The sequence below is a fragment of the Dasypus novemcinctus genome, chromosome X (genome assembly GCF_030445035.2).
Source record: "Dasypus novemcinctus isolate mDasNov1 chromosome X, mDasNov1.1.hap2, whole genome shotgun sequence".
In the NCBI taxonomy this organism is placed as follows: domain Eukaryota; kingdom Metazoa; phylum Chordata; class Mammalia; order Cingulata; family Dasypodidae; genus Dasypus; species Dasypus novemcinctus.
Window position 1 is genome coordinate 67084846 of NC_080704.1, and position 23907 is coordinate 67108752.

At 38.1% G+C, this 23907-nt stretch overlaps 1 protein-coding gene across 1 annotated transcript; it reads left to right on the plus strand.

The window, feature by feature from the left end:
- The first annotated feature begins 2298 nt into the window (after nt 1-2298).
- Nucleotides 2299-22193, plus strand: LOC101427868 (Y-box-binding protein 1-like). Its single transcript, XM_004477606.3, has 2 exons — nt 2299-2553; nt 21006-22193. Exons 1-2 carry the CDS (start codon nt 2299-2301, stop codon nt 22191-22193), a joined length of 1443 nt encoding a protein of 480 aa, XP_004477663.2.
- The last annotated feature ends 1714 nt before the right edge of the window (nt 22194-23907 follow it).

Here is a 23907-nt window from a genome sequence, read left to right on the forward strand (position 1 = left end):
TTCTGGTTGAGGGATTGATACTTGGAGCTTCTTACATTGACATCTTGCCACAATGCATTTCAACCAACTGCATTTATTGACATTTGTGGAATAATTCATCCAAGGAAAGCAGAATACAAATTACTCTCATGATCATATGGAACATAAACTCAGTTAAACCATATATTACTTCATGAAACAAACCTTGCCAAATTTGAAATAACTGAAATCAAAGAAAGTATGTATTCAGAATGTAATGAAATTAATATCAGGAAAATGTGCTAACACTTGGAATTAAACAATGCACTTCTACATAATCCACAGGTTCAAAAAGACGTTAAAATGTGAATTAAAAATATTTTTGGGTTGTGCTGCTGTGTTCCCAAACCATCAGCGGGTTTTTTCGGGTGCTTGCAGGGCAAGAGGTGTCTGGATGTCAATTTGGTGAGACAGTGACAGAAGAGATTCTTGTAAGAGGTGGAATTTTGGGTTTCTGACATGGAGGTCAGAAGTTGTAGGCAGAACCCCTCTCCCTAGGGCTGGCGGCCTTCCCACAGTGATCCCTGAAATCTTTGTTGTGCTGTGGTGTTCCCAAACACTGAGCGGGCTGTATTGGGGGCTGGGAGGGCAGGAGATGTCTGGATGTTGACTTGGTGAGACAGTGACAAAAGAGATTGTTGTGAGAGGTGAAAATTTGGGTTTCTGACACAGAGGACAGAAGTTGTGGGTGGGTACCCTCCTCCTAGGGCTGGCAGCCCGGCTGTGGCGATCCCTGAAAACTTTGTTGTGCTATGGTGTTCCCAAACCCCGTGTTAACTGGATGTGTGGTTTCTGGGTCTGTATCCCCTAAACCCTGGTAGCCCATGCTCCACAGACTCATACACCTTGAATCTGCAATATCACGGACTTCCGATTCCCAAATGCACCGTGCCATGAAGTCTGTCTGAGCTCCTTGATTACCCTAGCCTTCCGCGTTTTGTGTTTTTATTTTTTTTCTCCTTGAGCATGGAGGAGTGTACCAGCTGAATTGGGGAGAGTCTGGGAAAAAAGGAGAGGCAAATCTGCGGAGGAAGCCCAATTTACCTAAACGTCCTGGGATAGGAAACTTGGTCTGGGAGAAGGTGGAGTCAGAAAATCCATTAGACCTCCCCTAGCAAACTTAAGGGAGAGGGACTGTAGGACATGCTATCCAAACTTCCAATAGCATATTTAGGGTTTCTCACACAGGAAATAAAGAGTCATAGTCTTCTGTGTTGAGTTGGTTCAACAAGGACCAACTTGTATCTCCTACCGAACCTCTGAGGAAGTTTTCCTGCCGCGCTGGGAGAGAAAGAAGTGAGGAAGGGAGAAAGGGGGAAAGTCAGATACCTAAGCATTTTATTTAACTGCAAAGAGGATTCCTAAGTTGAAACTTGGTCCTCTTTTTTTTTGTCGTGGTTGCTAAATTGCATTGTCTCCAAGTATTTTCTCCCATTTCTCCCATTTTATCCCCCAAGGTCCTTTTTCATTTATTTAGTTTTTTCTCTCTTTTGTTCTTGGTTTTTTCGCCCCCTTTTCATTCCTCCCATTTTCTCTTCTCTTTTTTTCCTTTTCGCAATTTTTCTTCATTTTTATTTTCTTTGTATAATAGGTGCTGCAGGGAGCGCATCACATTAGCTGTGTTTCCTCATCCTCCATTTCCTCTTTTCTGTGTGCACTGATTTTGGAAGCCTACATTATCCCTTTTCCCCTACATCTTTCTATCCTCCATCATCTACTCTTCCTCTTACATTCCACCACTCTTTCTGTGGACCCTAAATTGTCTGACATTTTATTTCTAATACCATTGTTCTGTTTTCTGTCTTTTATCCACTCTTGATATTATTGTCTTTCTTTTCTCTTTCCTTCTCTCATGAAAACACTGGCCTTTTAATTCATACTACATTCCTCCCCATATTCAGTTGACTATCTCATTATAGGTACTCTACTTACTGTTATAACTCTACACAACTTACATGAACCTAATATCCATTTTCCTAGACATCACTTTGCTGCTCTATTAATATTTATTACCAATACTACTTTATACAGCTTCTTTTCTTATGCATTTTGCATTCCCTGGCCTTAATATCTTCCTTCAAAGTGAACTTAGAAGGCAACGAGAAAATAGAGTAATAAGAACAAAATGACAAAGAAAAGACATAACACTTATGCATGAACAACAACTAATTAATCCCCAAGACTAGACAAAGAAGCTAAGGAACTGATTAAACCCGTCAAGATAAAATGATGACCAGATAGCAACAAAAAATGACAAAACAAACCAATAATCAGGAAAAAATGGCCAAATCCAGTGAACAAACTAAAAAACAGGAAGAGGAGCAGAACATCGAACAAGTAATTAAAGATCACAAAACACATATCAGAAAGCAACTTAATGAAGGAAAGGAAGAGATTAACAATATGAAGCAAACATTTGGAAAGAAAATTGCAGACATACACAAAAAGATAACAGAGTTGATGGAGATGAGCACCACTGTTCAAGTAATTAAAAATACACTCTCAGCAAATAGCAGCAGATTAGAAGAGGCAGAGGTGAGAATTAGCGATGTGGAAGACAGTACATTTGAAATCAAACAGATAGTAGAACTGATCGATAAAAAGATAGAAAAATCCAGCTGGGACTTAGGGACCTGAATGACAATGCAAAATGCACAAAAAGTCGTATTATAGGCATCCCATAAGAAGAAGAGAAGGGAGAGGGGACAGAACAGGTGTAGGAGAAATTATTGGCTGAAAACTTGCCAAATCTACTAAGAGAGATGGATGTACATGTCCAGGAAGCACAATGAACTCCAAACACCATAAATCCCAACAGGCCTACCCCAAGACATATACTTGTCAAATTATCCAATTCTAAAATTCTAAAACAAAGTGAAAATTCTAAAATCAGCAAGAAAAAAGTGAACCATCACACACAGGGGAGACTCCATAAGATTAAGTGCTGATTTCTCATCTGAAACCATGGAGGCAAGAAGGCAGTGGTATGATACAGTCAAGGAACTAAAAGAAAAAAATTTCCAAACAAAAATACTCTACCCAGCTAAGCTAGCATTCAAAGATGATGGAGAGTTCAAAATAGTCACAGATAAACAGAAATTTTAAAAGTATGCCAACAAGAACCATGTCGTTAAAGAAATACTAAAGGGAGTTCAGCAGGAAGAAAGAAAAAAAACGGGAGAAGGAGAATTGGAGGAGAATGTAAGAGTAACAAAAAAGACAAAAAGAGAAGGAAAAAAACCAATCAAATATGACAAACACAAGTCCAATCAAAATATGGCAACATAAGTAATTCCTTGAAAGTAATAAACCTGAATTAAACTCACCAGTCAAAAGATTCAGACTGGAAGATTGGATAAAGAAATATGATCCATCAATATGCTTTCTACAATCTTAGACCCAGAGATTCAAGGAGGTTGAAAGTGAATGGCTGGAAAACAATCTAACAAGTAAACAATAACAAAAAAATGCAGGAGTAGCTATATTAATATCAGAAAAAATAGACTTTAAATGTGAAACAAGGGAGGGACAAAGATGTATACTACATATTAGTGACAGGGATAATGATTCAAGAAGAATGAACAATCATAAATAATTATCCTCCCAACAAGGGCACCTCCAAATATGTAAGGGAAAAACTAAGTGAAAAAATAGATGCCTCTACAAATATAGTGGGACACTTTAATACACCACTATCAACATTGGACAGAACATCTCAAAAAAGAATTAATAAAGAAACAAAAATTTAGAACAGTGTATTAGAGGAGGTGGACGTAATAAATATATACAGATCATTACACCCAAATAGAGCAGGATATATATTTTTCTCAAGTGCAAATGGATCATTCTCCAAGATAGACCATATGCTATGCCACAAAGAAAGGCACAGTGAATTCATAAAATCAGAATCATACAAAATAATATGTCTGACCAGAGTAGAGTGAAGCTGGAAATCTGCAAGGGCCAGAGGCCCAGATTTCACACCAAGATATGGAAATTAAACATCACAGTCTTAGAAAAACAGTGGGAAAAAGGAAATCTCAAAAGAAATTAATAAATACCTTGAAAATAATGAAAATCATAACACACCATACAAAAACTTATGGGATGCAGCAAAAGCAGTACTGAGAGGAAAATTTATAGCTATAAATTCATATATCAAAAAAGAAGAAAGAGCCAAAATTGAAGAACTAACTGCACATTTTGCACATTTGGAGGAATTAGTGGGGAAAAAAAAGAACAAAAAACAAAGTAACCCCACAGGAAGAAGAAAGAAATAAATAACGAATATAAGAGTAGAACTAAATGAAATAGAAAATAGGAAAGCACTTGAAAAGATAAACAATACCAAGAGTTGGTTCTTTGAGAAGATCAATAAAATTGACAAACCATTATCTAGAACATCAAAGAAAAAAGAGAGAAGATGCAAATACACAAAATAAGAAATGAGAAAGTAGATATCACCACTGACCCCACAGAAATAAAGATTATACTAAGAAGATACTATATTCCAACAAAAATGAAAATTCAGGGGAAATGGACAAATTCCTATAAACACATAAGTAGCCTATATTGATGAAAGTAGACATTGAGGACCTCAACAAAACAATCACAAGTAAAGAAATAAAATCAGCCATTAAAAATGTCCCAGCTAAGAAGAGCCCTGAACCAGACGGCTTCACAGTTGAATTCTACAAATCATTCCAGAAAGAACTAACGCCAATCCTGCTGAAATTCTTCCAGAAAATTGAAATGGAAGAAAAATTACCTAACTCATTCTATGATGCCAACATTACCCTAGAATCAAAGCCAAACAAAGACACCACAAGAAAGGAAAATTAAAGATCAATTTCTCTAATGAACCTAGACACAAAAATCCTCAACACAATACTTGCACACCATATTCAACAACACGTTAAATGAATTATACACCATGACCATGTGTGATTCATTCCGGGTATGCAAGGATGGTTTAACATAAGAAAATCAATCAATGTAATACACCATATAAACAGATTGAAGGAAGAAAATCACATGATTATATCTATAGATGCAGAAAAAGCATTTGACAAAATGCAGCACAATTTCTCGATAAAAACACTGTCTTAGGATCAGAATACAAGGAAATTTTCTAAACATAATAAAGAGTATATATGGAAAACCCACAGGCAACATCATTTACAATGGTGAAATCGTAAAATCTTTCCCTCTAAAATTAGGAACAAGACAAGGATGCCCACTATCACCACTTCTATTTAGCATTGTCTTAGAAGTACTTTCTCGAGCACTGAAGCAAGAACCAGATATAAAAGGCATTCAAATTGGAAAGGAAGAAGTCAAAATTTCATTATTTGCAGATGACACGATCCTATACATAGAAAACCCTGAGAGGTCTGCAACAAAGTTTCTAGAACTCATAAATGAGTTTAGTCAAGTCACAGGTTAAAAGATCAATGCGCAAAAATCAGTAGCATTTCTGTACACCAATAATGAGCAATCTGAGGAGAAAATCGGGAATCAAATACCATTCACAATATTAAATTAAAAAATCCAAAACCTAGGAATAAATTTAACTAAAGATGTAAAAAACTTATACACAGAGAACTACACAACACTGTTAAAGGAAATCAAAGAAGACCTAAATAAATGGAAGAATATTCCCTGTTCATGGATAGGAAGACTAAATATTATTAAGATGTCTATCCTACCAAAACTGATCTACACATTCAATGGAATCCCAGTAAAAATCAACACAGCATTCTTTAAGGAACTAGAAAAATTAGCAATGAAATTTATTTGGAAAGGACACAGGGCTTCAATAGCCAAAGACATATTGAAAAAGAAAAACAAAATAGGAGGAATAACACTACCTTACTTCAAAATATACTACAAAGCTACAGTGGTGAAAAAAGCATGGCATTGACACAAGGAGAGACACACAGACCAATGAAACCAAATTGAGAGTTTAATAGTAAATGGGCTCATGAACTTCACACGAAAAGCACGAGCAGCAAAAGAACGAATAGATAAATGGGACTTCCTCAAACTTAAAGGCTTCTACACCTCAAAGGAGTTTGTCAAGAAAGTGAAAAGAGAACCTTCACAATGGGAGAAAATATTGGGTAACCATATATCTGATAGGAGACATATAATCTGCATATATAAAGAACTCCTATATCTCGAAAATAAAAACACAAACAACCCATTTAAAAACTGGGAAAAAGATTTAAACAGACAATTCTCCAAAGAAGAAATACAAATGCCTAAAAAGCACATGAAAAAATGCTCCAAATCTCTAGCTATTAGGGAAATGAAAAGCAAAACTACAGTGAGATACCATCTTAGTCCCATCAGATTGGCAGCTATGATAAAAACGGAAGACTACAAATGCTGGAGAGCATGTGGAGGAATGGGTACCCTCATCTGCTGCTGGTGGGAACGCAGAAGGATCCAGCCATTCTGGAGGTCAGTTTGGCAGTTCCTCAAAACACTAGCTATAGATTTACCATATAACCCAGCAATTCCACTGCTGGGTATATACCCAGTAGAAATGAAAACAAAGACACAAACCGATATATGCACACCAATGTTCATAGAAGCATTGTTCACTATCGCCAAAAGTTGGAATCAACCCAAATGCCCATCAACAGATGAATGGATAAATATAATGTGGTATATACATACAATGGAATACTACTCAGCTTTAAGAACGAATACACTACAAACATATGTGATAACATGGATGAATTTTGAGAACCTTATGTTGAGTGAAGCAACCCAGGCATTGAAGGACAAATACTACATGACCTCAATGACATGAAATTAGTAAACCAAGCTGCCTCAGAGAGCTAGAGACTAGAGGATAGGCTTAATGGTAATTGGGGGGTAGAGGAAGGAAGTAAGTGGACAACTACATGGGTGAAATCTATGATGACCTGGAGGCAATTACTTGTACAAGGAAGGGATAAAATGGGGGCATAGTGTTACGTTTGGGTGGAGCTTTGTGGCCTTGAGGCAGGGTAAGGAAGGGAGGATGAGTAATATTGCCCAAAGGAATTGGGGCTAGGGTGGGGAAATATATAAACATAGGAGATTGTGAGGTATTTGGTTGTGAGTATAATGCTGAGAAAACTTTTTCAAAAATTGAATAAGGAAGATTACCTGTTTAAGATGCTTGAATGGGATAATCTGACACAGGACAGTCTTCCAGGGAGTGTGTGAGTGCTCATTTTGCCTTAGTGGGTTTTATCATTGGATAGAGACCCTTATAATGAGAGTGAAGGTATACCCACATCCTGGAGAGGACTGGTGTTATCAAATAGAGGGAATTGTACCACTCAAAAGAAATGGTGGCTCCCAATGTGTTAGGGCAGTTGAGCATGTCAAGCCCTCAGTATTGTTGCAAGTATCTCAAGCAATGAAGACTGACACTGTGGGCCCTAAGGGAAGGAGGAAAGAGGTATCAAATAGATGGAATCAATGTAAATGCATGGGCAATAGAAGTGTTCCACAAGATTACACAAGAATGGATATAAGGCATGTTATATTACACCAAAAATATATAGGGGCTGATAGGCTAAAATGTAAATCATAATGTAAAACATAAGATAACTACAAATTTAGAAAATTATATAGTCTAAAATATAAACCACAATGTAAATCCAAATGTTACCTTGTTTGAAAGTTATTGTCTCAATATCTGTACATCAGTTTGAGTAAATACAGTATGACTTTGTAAAAAGATTATTGCTGTGGAAGGGAAAAGGTTTTTATGTTGGATATGTGGGAGCACTGTAAATGGTATATATGAATTGCTGTGATCTAAAAATTTTGAGAGGATAAGCTTCCAACAAATAGGAAAAAAAGAAAGAAAAAGAAAGGACGAGAAACTTAGGGAAAGAGCGAAGAAGTTGCCTTTCCAATTTGCATACAGGGCAATACTTATTGCAGTGATGGAAGGCAAAACATCAAAAACAAAGCTTTTGCATTTTTTATTTTTTGACACCCCAATTTATTTTTACCTCAATTTTTCCAAATTAACATTTATTCTATATCTAAACTTTAAACTCATCACTATATTCCATTTTACTATTAATGGAACCTGGCAATATATTGGGCTTCATTTTTTAAGAAGTTTTGGATCACAGACAGTTTTAATGACGGCAGGGGAAGAATACTGGTGTGGGATGTTATTGACAGGGTTCACATGGTTGGCAGGGAGTTCTCCAGGACATATATCCAGGGTACATAAAAATATTTGCATATTTTCATAGTGGCTACAATTAAAAACAACAACTGACGGAGTGCTGAGTGCCTAGCCAGGGGAGCTCTATCACAGTCCCTAAAGGAACAGCAACAATCACTCAAGTGCAAAGGAAAAGACCAAAAAAAAAGGAAGGTCCAAAAATGATCCCTTCATACTAATGACTTGCTTGTAAGTCTGTGCACCTGAAATAAGAGCAAGGCCTAGGGCTGCCGGGTGCCTAAGAGTTACCCCCTGAGAGCCTCCGTGTTGCTCAAATGTGGCCAGTATGAAAGCCAAACTCAGCATGTAAATGTGTTACCTTCTCCCCAGCATGGGATATGACTCCCAGGGATGAGCCTCCCTGGTGCTGAGTGACTACTACCAAGTACCAGCTGATGATGTAACTAGAAAACGACCTTGAATAAAAGGGTCAACTCGGGCCAGCAGAATATCTAATTTTACATATAATACCAGGAGTTAAAAATGCTTTTTGACCTAACTCAACGTGGGAAATGGAAAGGACAAATGAGTTTATATGGCTATGAGTCTCCAAAAAGAGCCAGGAGGTTACCAGAGGCATTGCCCTTATGCACAATTGAGCGGAGTCCCAGAGACAGATAAAGTAGATAAGACCCCAGGTACTGGTTCTTCTGAGGGCTACAGAGACCCACAGGTTCTATGGTCATGGCAGATGGAGTTCAATGCCATGGCAGTTGGCCCTACTTTGGAGTTTATGTTTCTGTATGATGGAGCTGGACTCAGATGTGATCTTTGTCCACAAGCCTCTCCTGTTACTTTTAATGTATCTGTAGTTGGTTCTGGGGTTTAATGTATACCCAGGGGACCTGAATCTCTGGACTGACCATGTGATAGCCAGGCCCTGAGCCTCAACACTCTTGCAACTCCTGCACTCTAGTTTATTGGATTTACCCCACTCAGCTAACATGGAGGTGAAGAAGGTCAACAACCACACCAGGGAGCCAAGAGTGCTTACACCTGAAAGCAGGAGAATTGCATTCAGCATCCATGTGGAATCTAAGCCCCCTCTTGATATAGATGTGGAGTGGACACAACCAGTCTAAGGTCCACAGGATGGAGGAATAGAGTATGGATTAGAGTGGACCTACTGATATTCTACTCATGAACTATTGTGATTAGTAATCGAAGAAAATGTGTCATTGGTTTGGAGAAAGTGGCCATGATGGCTGCTGGGGTTAGGGAATGGGAGGAAGAGATAAGATGTGGGGGCAATTCAGGGGGTTGAAGTTGTCCTGTGTAGTGCTGCAGGGACAGTTACCAGACATTGTAAGTCCTCCCATGGCCCATTGAAAAGACTGTGTGAGATCGTGGGCTATGGTGTGGATCATTGACTGTGAGGTGCAGCGGTGCTCAGTGATGTATTTACCAAGTGCAATGAATGTCTCACGATGATTGAGGAGGTTGTTGTTATGGGTGGAGGAGTGGAGTGAGTGGGTGGGGGTTATATGGGGACCTCATATTTTTTAATGTAACATTATATTAAAGACAAAAAAATAGTTTTGAACTGAACAAAAATGAAATATATTATATCAAAATTTATGGGAAGTTTTTAAGGCAACACTTCTACAGCCATTTACAGGAGGATTAAGTGTTTATATCAGAAAATAAGGAGGGTCACACTTTAAGAAAGAGGAAAAAGAGGAGAAAAATGAAGCCAAATTATGAAGAATTAAAGAAAGAAAATCTAAGAAGAAATGAATGAGACTGAAATCAGGAAAACAATGGGGAAAATTAATGAAACTTTTGCTTTGAGAAATGAATGTGTTTTGCATACGAAAATAGCATGTCTTTCTGGAGTGAAGAAGATGGAATGTGACAGTCTGAAGCTGGGTTAACTCCAGAAGATCACTTCGTTAGAGCTACGTCATTCTCATGCCATTCCTGTGCATGTAAACCTATTATTGGTGGGACCCTTTGATTAAGTTACATAATTAAAGATCTTTGATTAGATTGTATGAACCAGAATGTGTCTTAATCCTTTTATTAGTGTCCTTTATAAATGGAGGTATAAAAAGCTGCAGAGACAGAGTGAAGCCTCCAGAAGTTGACACTTAGGACAGAGAAAAGCCACAGGTGGAGCAGGCTGAAGCCAAAGGAGACAGAAGAGACAATTGGACCAGCATTTTGGCCTGCCATGTGATTGATCACTGACAGCTGTAACTCCCTGAGAAAGCACCTTTGATGATGCATTGATTTGGACAGTTTCATGGGCTCAGAACTGTAAGCATTTAACCTAATAAATCCTATTATAAAAGGTAACCTATTTCTGGAATATTGCTTTAGCAGCCTTTACCAAACTAAAACAAAAAGATTAGTAATTTAATAGACCTATTGCAAGAATGAGAACAACAAAAAACGGTGAAGACCCAATTAACCAATATATAAAATTAACAAAGGGATATTGCTTTTGCAGTTGGCATTAGAAGGGAATACTACAAATAAAACTATGGTGTAAGTTGGGCAAATTATTTAAAATGGAATAATTCCCTAAAGGCAAAAAAATGCACCCAAAATGAAATTGATAACATGAATATTCACATAATCGTTAAAGAAATTGAACTGAATTTATAGTCAAGAGCAATCCAGAAAGGAAATCTCCAGGGACATATGATTTCATTGGTAAATCCTACTAAACATTTAAGAAAATATAATACTAGTACTATACAAATTCTTGCAGAAAATTGAAGAGGAAGGAATACCCCAAAATAACACAGGTGCAAAACACATTAAGTAAACATTAACAAATCTTCACCAACGATTTATTAAAAAGATTAAAACACCACTATCAAATTAAGTTTACATGGGCATGACAGGCTGATTCATTATTTGGAAATTAATCTATGTGAAAAGATTAAAGAAGAAAAACCAAATTTCAATAGATGCATAAAATTACTTGGCAAAATGATTAAAATTGCAGGCATGGTTAAAATCCTCATAGATGTAGGAAGAGAAGGGAAGTTCCTTAAAATGATAAAATGCATTTACATAAAAATTACAACTAATATAATACTTAATATTGATTATGAAACATCTCTCCACTGAGATCAGGAACAATGTAAAAATGTACTCTTGTATCATTCTTATTCAACATCACACTGGAAGTCTTAGCCAATGAGATAAAGCAAAGCAATGAAATAAACTACCTAAAGATTAGGAGAGAAGTAGTAAAATAGTCCCTATTTGCAGGTAACAGGATCAACTTCTGAGAAAATCCCCCAAAATCCACAAAAATTTCTAAAACTAATAAATGAGTATTTCAGGGTTGTAGGTGCAAGGTTGACACCAAAAATCAACCTTTTTTCTATAAATGAGAAACAGCAAACTTCCACACAAGACTGTAAGTCAAAATAGATCGAAGATATAAATTTAAATTGTAAAACTCTAAAACGTTTTGAGTAAAATTAGGGTAAAACATTCAAGAATTATGGTTAAGTTAAAACTTATCATGATAACAAAAGCATGATCAATAAATGCAATATTTAATAAGTTAGGCTACATTAAAATTTTACATATTTATTCTTTTAAAGTCAATATTGATGTTCTTAGTTTATATCACAAAGGTCATGTAGTATTTGTCCTTCAATATCTGGCTTGTTTCACTGAACATAAGGTCTTCAAGATTCATCCACGTTATACCATGTGTTAGTACTGTATTCCTTCTTCCAGCTGTATAGTATTCCATTGTATGTATGTACCACGTTTTGTTTTTCCATTCATCTGCTGATGGGCATTTGGGCTGGTTCAAACTTTTGGCAATAGAGAATAATGCCGCTATGACATTGGTGTGCATATATCAGTTCCTGTCCATGTTTTCAGTTCTTCTGGGTATATAATCAGCAGTGGAATTGCTGGCTATGGAGACACTCAGGTACTAAAGTCATGACAGATGGCTCTTGAGTTCATTGCCTTGCCAGTAGGCCCTACTTTGGAATTCGTGCTCCTGAGTGTGATGGAGTTGGACTCAGATGTGACTGCTCTATGCATGCCTCTTCTGTCACTTTTCCTGAACCTGTGGTTGGTGCTGGGGTTGGTGTATGCTCAAGAGACTTGACTCTTTGGACTGTCTATGTGCCAACTGGGCCTTAAGCCCCAGGAAAATTGCAACACCTACTCTCCAGTTCATTGGACTTATCCCGTCACCTAACAGGGAGGTGATGATGGTCAACCACCATACCAGGGAAGCAACAGAGTCTACAGCTGCAAGAAGGAGAATTCCATGCATCAGCCATGTGAGATCTAAGCCCCTTCTCGATTTAGAGGTGAAGTGGACATTGCAATCCCAGGGTCCTCAGGTTGGTGGAAGAAAATACGGATTAGAGTGGACTTACAGTTATTCTACTGTAGAATTATTGTGACTCTAGCAATGGAAGAAATTATATAATTGATGTGGAGACAGTGGCCATGGTAGTTGATGAAGGCAGGGAGAGGGAAAAAGAGGTGTGATATTGGGGCATTTTCAGGACTTGGCATTGTCCTGAATGATATTGCAGGGACAGATGCAAGACATTATATATCCTGCCATAACCCACTGAATGGACTGGGAGAGAGTGTAAAATACAACATAAACTATAATTCATACCTGTAGCAATGCTCCAAAATGTACTCATTGGATGCAATGAATGTACCACACTAACGAAAGAATTTGTAGATGTGAGAGGAGTAAGGGTTGTGGGGAGTGGGGTATATTGGAACCTCTTATATTTTTTGTTGTAACATTTTGCGTGGTTTTTGTATCTTTAAAAAAGATAAACAATTTATCTTTAAAATAAATAAAGTCGATATTGAGAAAAGGAAAGTATAATTTACCATATGGAAGAAAATTTTTGCCAATCATATTTCTGAAATATAACTTATATCCATAATTTTTAAAAACATATCATGAACTCTTAAAAATCATCAAGTAAATAAACAGCCCAGCTATAAAATGGGTGATAGACCTTGCAACCTCACCAAAGAGGATATAAGCATATGAATGGCTTTAACATCATTACCATTAGGAAAATGCAAACTCAACCAAGATGAAATCTCATAATGATTAAAATCGTATCAACACACACATACACCACTAAACGTTTGCAAGGATGAGAGACAAGTGATCCTCTCATATCTGGCTGATGTGAATGCTAAGAGGTACAGAGACTGTAGAAAATTGTTTGGCATTTCCTTGCAAATTTACACAAGCATTTATGCTGTTTGATCCATTAATCCTACTCCTAAAATCGGAATGATTGGATTATGTGATAGGCATGATTAATATTTTAAGAAACTGCTAAACTGTTTTTCATCATTCCAAATGTTTTTGTATCACTTAACATTCCCACTAGAACTCACACTATAATCAATGCTAGAAAATGGAAAAACATGTTCACACACAAACTCACAAAGTAAAACCTCTACACTAATGTTTATGGCATCTCTATGCATAACTGCGTAAAACTGGAAGTAACCCAAATGCCATTCAATTAATGAAAAGATTAATAAGCTGTGGTACTTCCATGCAATTAAAGTGCATGAAGCAACTAATATGGTTTAAATGCACTGTACGTTTCCATTTTTTTATGAATCTTTGAATGACAAAATTATAGCTAACATATTAATGATTTCCAAATATTGTGGGTAAGGCAATAAGGTGAATTTATTTGGCATGTTGGAAGAGTCATTGTGGTGTTGGTTAAAATTATTAAATTTATTAATAAATTATTACATTTTAATAAATTTATATATTTTAAATTTTATAATTTATGGAAAAAGGAAAATGTAAGTTTTACAGTGTGATAATTTAAAAATGAAATTTGAAAATAAAAAAAAAACTTGAGATACCAGTGCACAACTTTTAGAAGGATTAAATTTAAAATATTGATTATATCTAGTGCTGACAAACATGTGGAGAAACGGGAACATCAACACATTTCTTGTGGGAATGAAAAAAGAAGTATTACATTGGAAATCAGCTTAAAAGTTTCTTAAAATGTTAAAGAAATGTACCATATTATCCAGCTTTTTTGTAGTTAGGCATTTACTCAAGGGAAAGGAAAGCATATTTTCAAACAGCAACTTATATATGAATGCTCATAACTGTATTATTTGAAATAGTCAAACGATAAAAGATGAAAAATGCCCATTGTTTTAGTTTCTTTGGTTGCTCAAGCAAATGCCATTCAATAGGTTGGCTTAAACAATGGGGATTTATTAGTGTATAGTTTTTTTATTAATTTTTTTATTATATGAAGCTGTTATCTATTATTTTTTCTTTTTTTGTCTTTATGTATATTTTTAATATTACATTCAAAAAATATGAGGTCCCTATATACTCCCCAACTCCCTCCCCCCACAACTCCCCCCATAACAATAATCTCCTCCATCATCATGAGACATTCATTGCATTTGGTGAATACATCTCTGAGCACAGCTGCACTAATGGTCAGTGGTCCACATTATAGCCCACACTCTCCCACAGTCCAACCAGTGGGCCATGGGAAGACATACAGTGTCCGGTAACTGTCCCTGCAGCACCACCCAGGACAACTCCAAGTCCCGAACACGCCCCCACATCTTATCTCTTCCTTCCACTCCCTACGTCCAGCTGCCACCATGGCCACTTTCTCCACACCAATGCCATCTATTTTTTGATTACTAATCACAATAGTTCATGAATAGAATATAAGTAAGTCCACTCTATTCCTCCATCCTGTGGACCTTATTTAAGATGCTTAAAGGGGATAATCCGATGCAGGACAGGCTCCTAGGGAGTATGTGAGTGCTCATTTTGCCATAGTGGGTTATATCATTGGATAGAGACCCATATAATGAGAGTGAAGGTATACCCACATCCTGGGGAGGACTGATGTTCTCAAATAGAGGAAATTGTATCTCTCGAGAAAAATGGTGGCTCCTAGTGTATAGTTTTGAGGTTACGAAAAAAACAAATAAAGACGTCAACAAGGATATGCTTTCTTCCCAGATTGGTGTTCTGGGGCTGGCTGTCAGTGATCCTTCTTCATAGGTTCCTTTGTCACATGGCAATACACATGACAGCCTCTCCTGGCCTCTCCCTTCTCTTCTGGATTCAGCTGACCTTAAGCTTCTTGCATCCCATGGCTGTCTTTTTTTAATTTCATTCCACTTATACAGAATTTCAGTAATAGAATTAAGACACATCCTGACTGAGTTGGGTTGCACCATAACTGCAGTAACCTCATCAAAAGGTCTTACTTAAAATGGGTTCACACCCATAGGCATGGATTAAGTTTAAAAGCATGTTTTTCTGGGGTAAACAGTTCCAAACCACCACATTCATGAACAGGTAAATGGATAAACAAACTGCGGTATTTCCATATAATGGAATACTCCTAGAAGTAAAAAGAAGTCCACCATAGATACTGACCACTACAGATGAATATGAAAATAATTATTTTGGGTGTAAAAAGACTGATTAACAATTAGTCCACACTGTATGATTCAATTTATATAAAATTATAGAAAATGCAAAGTAATGTATTGTGACAGAAGACAGTTCATTTGCCTTGGGACAGGAGGGAGGATGTGAGGTAGGCAAGAGGGATTACAAAGAGGCAGGAGGAAATTCAACAGATAAGAAGTCACATTAGTTATTCCTCTTTTTGGGGAGGGGGGAATAAAGAGAAGGGCAATGAAGTAGGCTTGCACAGGATGCCTCCAAGACACTGGCAATATTCTACTCTTTATTGAGGGCAGGGATTACATGAAGGCTAACTATGAACCTACAAACTACACACACACAAGTTTTATTCACTTCTAAATATGTTGAATATTTCTCAATGTCAAAATGAAAAGCAAATAATCGGCATTAAAATGAATAAAAACAATTAATTTAGAGATATTTTATAGGCAAGTATCACAGTGTTTTAGATATGGTTATCATCATCTCTTTTGAACCCTCCTGTTTATATAGAGAATAGAGAAGGAACTTAACATCAGGGAAATCAAAGGTCAACAACTAAGACTCAAGGCTCCTCCCTCCCACAATAAGCAATCCTCTCTTCAAGTCACCTCTTTCCTTTCCTCACATATTTCATTAGCTCCTTTTCTATGACTAATTAAATCTCCTTCCCTTAGTACACAAAATCATACCTATAAGCATGCATACAGCAGTGAGATGGTATATGTTTAAAAACTAGTTCTGGGGTTGTGGGTATGATGGATACCTAATTTATAACATCTACCAATTTCTGTGTTGTAATTTGTCCCATTATGGCCAATTTCAAGCTACTAACATGATGTCACTGAGAGCAGAGTTGAGAATAGATGTATGGCTGCATATTATTTATATGTTTCCAGCATATATCTACAAGAGACCTCAATAATCACAAGAGGACAGATCAAGAGTAGAATGAAAAAATATTTAAATGCATTCAAAACACAAAGAGTGAACCCTAAAGTGAACTATGAACTATAATTAATAGTATTAATATAATTATAATAATACTGTTTCATCAATTGTAGCAATGGGATGAGACGAAGGCAAAGTGCTAATAATAGGGAAAACTGCATGTGCAAGGGGGGCAGTATATAGGAACACTGTACTTTCTGCACGATTTTTCTGTAAAACTGCAACTACTGTAATAAAAAATAAATAAACAAGTTTTTTAAAAAGTAAAATGTAAAAGCCCAAATAAAATGTTTCATATATTTCTCCAAACAAGATGTACAGATGGTCAGTAAATGCTCAATACCATTAGATACCAGAGAAATGCAATTCAAAACCATAATGAGATACCACTTCATAACCACTTGGTTGGCTAATATTTTTTAAAAGTGAAAATAACAAGTGGTGCAAGGATAAAGTTAAATAGAAACCTTTATAAGCACTGCTGGTGGCATGTAAAATGGTGCAGCCACTGTAGAAATCTGTTTGACTGTTCCTCAGAATGTACAAAATAGAATGACTAAATGACCCAGCAATATCACTTCTAAGTAAACACCTCAAGTTTTCAAAGTGGAAACTTAGACAGTTACACACCAATGTTCACAGCAGCATTTTTCACAATTGCCAAAAGATGGAAGCAATTCAAGTGTCCATCAACAGATGATAAGGTAAACAATATGTGGTATATACTTACAATGGAATGCTATTCAGCTGAAAAAAGAATGAAGTTCTGATGTATGCTATAACATGGTTGTACATTGCAGACATAATGTTGCCTGAAATAAACCAACACAAAAACACAAATATTTTATGATCTTTCTGATATGAAACACCTAGAGGAAGCAAATTTCAAAGGGGGCAGATTGTGGATTGTTGCAGGGGCTGGGGATCAGGGTAGAAGGATTTATTTTTTGATGGGTGCAGTCGTTTTGTTTGAGGTGCCGAAAAATTGAGATAAGGTATGTTGATGATGGTAGCATAATACTGTGAATGTAATTAATGGTACTGGATTATACATTTGAGAATAGTTAAAAAAGGGAAATTTTAAGTTGTATATATGTTACTACAGTAAAAATTTTTAAAAATTAGGAAATGGTGAATTTTGAGTATTTACTGGCTCTTATTTTAATATACTTTATTCAATTGTAAGTACATATACTTTAATATTTCATAACACATGCTTCATAAATGGCATCTAAGCATTTCTAAAAATTTAACAATAGACTCTCACTAACAAGTTCAAGTCAGCTCCAGCACATCACTGCTACATAAAGAAATACAAAGTTTGCTATCCCTTCCAAAACTGCTTTGGAGGATTTCTTCCCCACTTTAAATTACAGATAGTATTTTACAGCAAGATGTTCATGTATTTGATCAGTAATCAATATTCCTAAATTCCTTTTCACTAACTGAACAAGCAATTTGTATAGCTCTGCATGGTTTTTAATACTTTTCCACATTAATTATTCTATTTAACCATAGCAACAACCATATGAAGCTGGTAGGGTGGCATTACTCTTTGTTTTCTACACACCATAAAACTACATCTCAGAGAGATGATTTGCTAGTTTGCAAAATGCTACACAGTCACCACATAGGACACCAAAGACACAAACACAGACCTTCTGATTTCAGATCCTTGGCTCTTTCTAATCTTTGATCTACAAAACCTCAGCTGAGAGCAACCTGGAGTTGACAATGCTTTAAAAATGTGACATCAGAAACACATACAAGGAAAGAGAAAAATATATATAAATTTTAATTTTTAAAATTAAAAAGATTAACTTTGCATGTATTAGGATGACATCAACATACTGAAAACACAACCCTATGAATGGAAGGAAATATTTGCAAATATCTGACAAGACGATAGTGTCCAGAATACAAAAAGCACACTTACAACTCAACACTCAAAGACAAACAACACAACAAAGACTTGAATGTACATTTCTCCAAAGAAGATACACATATAATGTACAAATGGCCAATAAGCACTTGAAGAGGTGCTTAATACCATTACTCATTAGAGGGTATGCATGTCAAATCCACAATGAAAAGCCTGTTCACACATACTAGGATCACTATAAATCAATAAAACAGAAAATAAGTAGTGTGAACAAGGATTTGGAGACATTGGAAACCTTATACGCTACTGGTGGAAATTAAAGCATGTATTAGTGGTAGCTCTCTATATGCCCAGCATTGTTTTAGGCACTATGCTACTCAGAAAACAAACCTAAAGTGTTAACTCTTAAGATCTAGGGACAGTGAAACAGAAAATTTTACACAGTAGAAAGAGAGAAAAATTAGTAAACTTTCATCAATCGGCTCTAAGTGCACATAGGTGTTTCAGAAGAAGATTAATGCAGACTGGAGAATTTGGAAAGGGAGTGGGAGGATATTGCAAAACTGATCTTAAAATGGTAAGTAGGATTTATTCATATCTAAGGCAAGAGAAAAAGTTATCCCAAGGAGAATGAAGAAAGAGTGAACAAAGGGACAGAGATGAGAATGAGAATGGCATATGTGGGAAGAAGTAAGGAGAGCTATCTGAATGTGGAAGAACCATTGAACACATCACAGAAGTGGTCTCATGATGGGAAGGGGAGAGCATAGTAGAAAAAGAACCAAAGAAATGGAAGGCTCTAGGATTTATCCTGGCTCTTTAATTTCAAAGTGGGTGAATTTGGTTCATTTACCTACATCTGCTGCTCTCTCATGCTTGTAAAATTTACAAAAGATGATACTTGAATAAGTGCATTATACATTATAAATAGTAAAATCTCAATCAGGAAAATTTCTTCCATTCTATTCTGCACCAGCATAGCAAAAAAAATGTTCTTAAGTCTGCAAGAGTGTGTGTTTTCTAGTCTGCTTTAGGCAGTAAATTCCTGATTGGGGTTTGGGAGGCTGAGCTGAGTGGGAAGTTACTGATTAGTTGATGTGAAAGAAATGTTTAACTATGCAGAGGGCCAGGCCAGGCATTGAACACAGGGGACACAGATTGGCTCTGTGAGAGGTTTTTCTTGGGATCTGTACTGGGATTTGTAGGACTGCAACTCTTTGAGAGAGGTTCCTGGCCACTGTCATCAGAAGAAACTGATTAAACTGTCTCTGCAAGCCAGTGAAACGTGGTGGAAGAAGACCTGATTCTGGAGTGAAATCTATCTGGGATCAGATTTTGTGGTTACACCAATACTATATATGTGACTTCAACCAGCAACTTCCTGTCTTTCAGCTCCAGTATTCTCATTTGCCAAAATGAAGTAAAAACAGAACTTTACCCACCTCCTTTGAAGGTAGAAGTTGTTGCAAGAATCAAATGCACAATACGTGAAAGGCAGTTGTAAACTCTAAAGTCCTAGGCCAACTTGACTTGTTTTTGTTATATTAATAAGTGAAAACCAAGTTTCTGGCCAATAAACATCTACTATTTCAGGATGATCTGTCATCACTTCAGAAAGTGTTTCATAGAGCTAGCTATGCCTTAGCCATAATATCAGCACTGCGGGTAGGTGTGAATTTTCAGGATTTCTATATAAGTAATGCAGAATCCCAATATAGGATGAATACCACAGTGTTATAAACTATTAAAAATTCATTTGGACATTTGGTTAATCATCAAGGCAAATTCCTTCAGTTGTGTTTTACTCTGGGAAAATTTCTTCAGCTGTGTTTCACCCTGCCTAAACACAGAGCACAATTAGGTTTCCAGAATTTTTTAGTTATCAGTGTTCCTACTTAGATTCCCTACATTAGGGGCCTAAATCTAAGCTGGACAGATTGGACTGAGTTTAGTGTCCTCTCACGACCATCATTCTAGCCCTAGCAGAGGTCTTCCTTTTCTCCGAGGAAAGAGACAGTGGGATTCTCTGTTTGGATCTAAAATCTATGCTGTTGTCATTTTTTCTGAACTCCAGCTGTTCAAATAGACTGCTGGGAGTTCATCCCAATGAAGGGAGAGGAATGGAGGTGCCTTCCCACTCTTCACGTTAGCTCAAGCGAGAGGGTCTTCAAAGAACCTATAAGGTCTAGGAAAGAATAAGCAGGGTTGTGAGGAGGTAAAAGGAACGCACAAGCCCATCCTGCCTGGCACCAGCTCAAAGCTTGAGGCCCTTCTAGGACCCCCATTGAGACGTCATTGCAGCAACCAGTGGTTACTCATCATCTTGTTGCCCTGGGAGACCACACAGGGCACTCAGCCAGTCAAGAGCAAGGCCAGAGAGCCTTTGGCCCCTACCCTTAACCCTCCCCCAGCAAGGCCTCTGCCTTGAGACTGTCCCTTCTTTCAAAACGTAGAGGTCCAACTTTACCTCGAGTTCTCTGAGTAAGGAGAGCGAAGACAACTTCATGAGTGAGGAGGGAGAGGTCACCCTGAAGGAGGTGACCGCCTCAGCCTCCCTCAAAGCCGCATCAAAAAATCTGGTGTCCTTGGGTAGTGGAGACCCGCTCCGGACCTTCTTCCCAGGCAAACTCAGCGGGGACGCAATCGCTAAGGCCACCCCTACTGCAGGAACCAAGGGAAAGGCGCCCAAGAGGATCATCGCTAAAAGGGTGCAAGGCACTGTCAAGTGGTTTAACGTGAAGAATGGGTACGGATTCATCAGCAGGCATGATACCCAGGAAGATGTATTCGTTCACCAGACGGCCATCACCCGGAACAACCCTCACAAGTACCAGCGTAGCGTAGGCGATGGCGAGACCGTCGAGTTCGATGTTGTGCAGGGCGAGCGTGGCACCGAGGCCGCCAACGTGACCGGCCCTGCGGGCGCCCCAGTGGAAGGTAGCCGCTATGCAGCGGACCGCCCCCGCTTTCGCCGGGGTTTCTACATCCGCCGCCGCGCACCCCAGCGCGGGACCCAGGGCGCCGAGGTTGAAGAAGCTGACAAGGAAGACAGCAATGATGGCGAAACCAGCGGCAAGGGCTTCACCTCACAATTCGCTGCGGCCCAGGGTCCAAGACACCGCATGCTGAGCCGTCCCCAAGATCAGCGACTGCGACGCTTCCCACCCTTCCGCGGGGCCCCAGTGGTGACCCGACGCATGTGGCCCCTCCCGCCCACCAGCGGGCCCACTCTGTTTGCCCACCTGCCCAGACCCGCACGTGCCACAGGGAACGAGGGCACGCGGCCTCGGGGGCCTGGCCCCAGCTACCTGCTGAGTCGTCCAAGGGGCCGAAGCACCACTGCTGGGCCACGACCTGGCACCTCCAAGGAGCAGGAAGGAGAGGATAAGGAGAATGGGCATAAGTGCGTTCCACAGATCACATCACCACCTCGCTATGGATCCCGACACTCCAACAACCAGAGCCGCTGCCCGCAGTCAGCCCTTAGCACAGCAGCACAAGACGTCAAGGGCAGAGAGGGCAAGATTGAAAAAGGGCCTGTAGAAAGCCCCGCGCCTGAGGCTGTGGCCTTGAATAGCAGTGCTGCTGAGGAGGTGGACCACCTGGCCGTGGATGCCACCTCTGCTCTTATGGCTGAGTAACCGTGCAGTTCCCTCCCCAGTGCCTCGCCTTGGGGAGATGGAGCCCTTTGGAGAGACACTGTCCTCAAAGGGCATGTTAACACCGTGCACACTATTAGATTTTTGTCCCAAGAATAAAAAATGATCTCCCTCACCCAAGGTTTGAGGATAAACTGTAAGATCTGTTTATTTCTAAATTCCCTCTTACCTTCAAGCTTGGTAGTTTCAATTAAATACACACACACATCTAAATGTATCTTTTATAGAGAACTGATCAGGACCACAGCTATTATTCTATCTCCCTAGGTGAAATTGAGTACGTTTATAAAATAATGATTTTAAACATTTTCCAGCAGATACCTAAAATTAAAGTTTAAAAGACATATAGGAGAAACACGAGGATTCTGAGATATTGAAGATTACCTGACATTGCTGTGTTATATTTACCTGAGTGTTCAGTTTATCAATAAATCATTTCATGTTGCTTTAATTTTTGCCACTGTTGTCTGAATTTTGTTTCATAAGCATCCCAACTCATAATTGTTTTAAGATAGTATTTCTCAGCCCTGTGTCAGACCTAGTTTTACTAAAAGCATAGTTTCTCTTATAAGTCATGAATTTAAAACTAATTTTGGATACATGGGTCTAACTTCTCAGAATATTCTGAAGGATTAGCATGCTGGAGAAAGGAAGAAATGTCCATTCATTTTCTTCCTTCTCCTCCCATGCCCTGCCATTTGAGCAATAAATATGGGCGAAAGCAACAGTGTAAGAAAGAGCAATCTCAACTACTTACACTTCCTGCTTAGGGACTCCATGCAATAAAACAAACAAAGGTGGACAGAGCACCATCAAGGCCCTTTGTTAACAGAATGCGCCTCATCACTATCTTTTCTTTGAATGGATTCAATCCAACAACAATTAAAGATTTAGAAAAACAGTGAAGGAGTAAAGGTAATTTTCATTTTGTGTATTTCTTGACTTGAAGAGAAATATCTAGCCTGTAATTCTCTTCCCTTTTTGAGATAATCCATGGCTCTAGGGGAGGTTCCCTGGAAGGCTGAGCAAGTGATGGTCTGCTGACCTCAGCTCTTTCCTTTTGGAACAGAGAAGTTTCAACTGGGAGTGGCATCCTTATCCTGGTTTCATTTGAACATGAGGACTTGGTGAATGGGAGGCAGGGGAATGGTTTTGAGGAGCGCTGTTTAATAAGTTTGAAACCAATAAAGGCCTTTAAAATTCATTTTGCAGACTAAGACTAAGAAAATACAAGCATCAGTAGCAAAATAAAAGCCTTTGGATACTTTTATTTTTAAAACTTGAGGCATTTTATACATTACCACACCCTTCAGTAGATATATGAGTACCCATTTGTGCCAGGCACCATAGTGAAGAATATATTTCTAGCTCTCAAAGACGCCACAGTCTAGTGGGAGAAGATGAGGAAATTGGTAGTACTGCACAATAGAGTGAGTGCTCTGCTGGTATTAGTACAGGATATGAGAGGAAACACAGGTAACCCTGGTTCCCACAGTGTTGGTTCCAGGAAAAGGGAACACACTGGACAAAGACTTAGTTATTTGGATAACTCAATTTTAAACTATATCTAGGAATCACCATGAATTGGTCTTCAGAGTTTATGTAACACAACAGAGCTCATATTTGATACTTTAAAAGCTGTAAAGTTCCTAAGGCTGCTATAATAAGTTACCACTAACTAGATGTTGTAAAACAA

Excerpts from the sequence above, each read along its gene's own strand:
- LOC101427868 (XM_004477606.3), top strand. The coding sequence starts at position 2,299 with ATGGCCAAATCCAGTGAACAAACTAAAAAACAGGAAGAGGAGCAGAAC. Across the intron at positions 2,554-21,005 it reads GCAGATTAGAAGAGGCAGAG|AGGTCCAACTTTACCTCGAG; the intron begins GTGAGAATTAGC and ends TTCAAAACGTAG.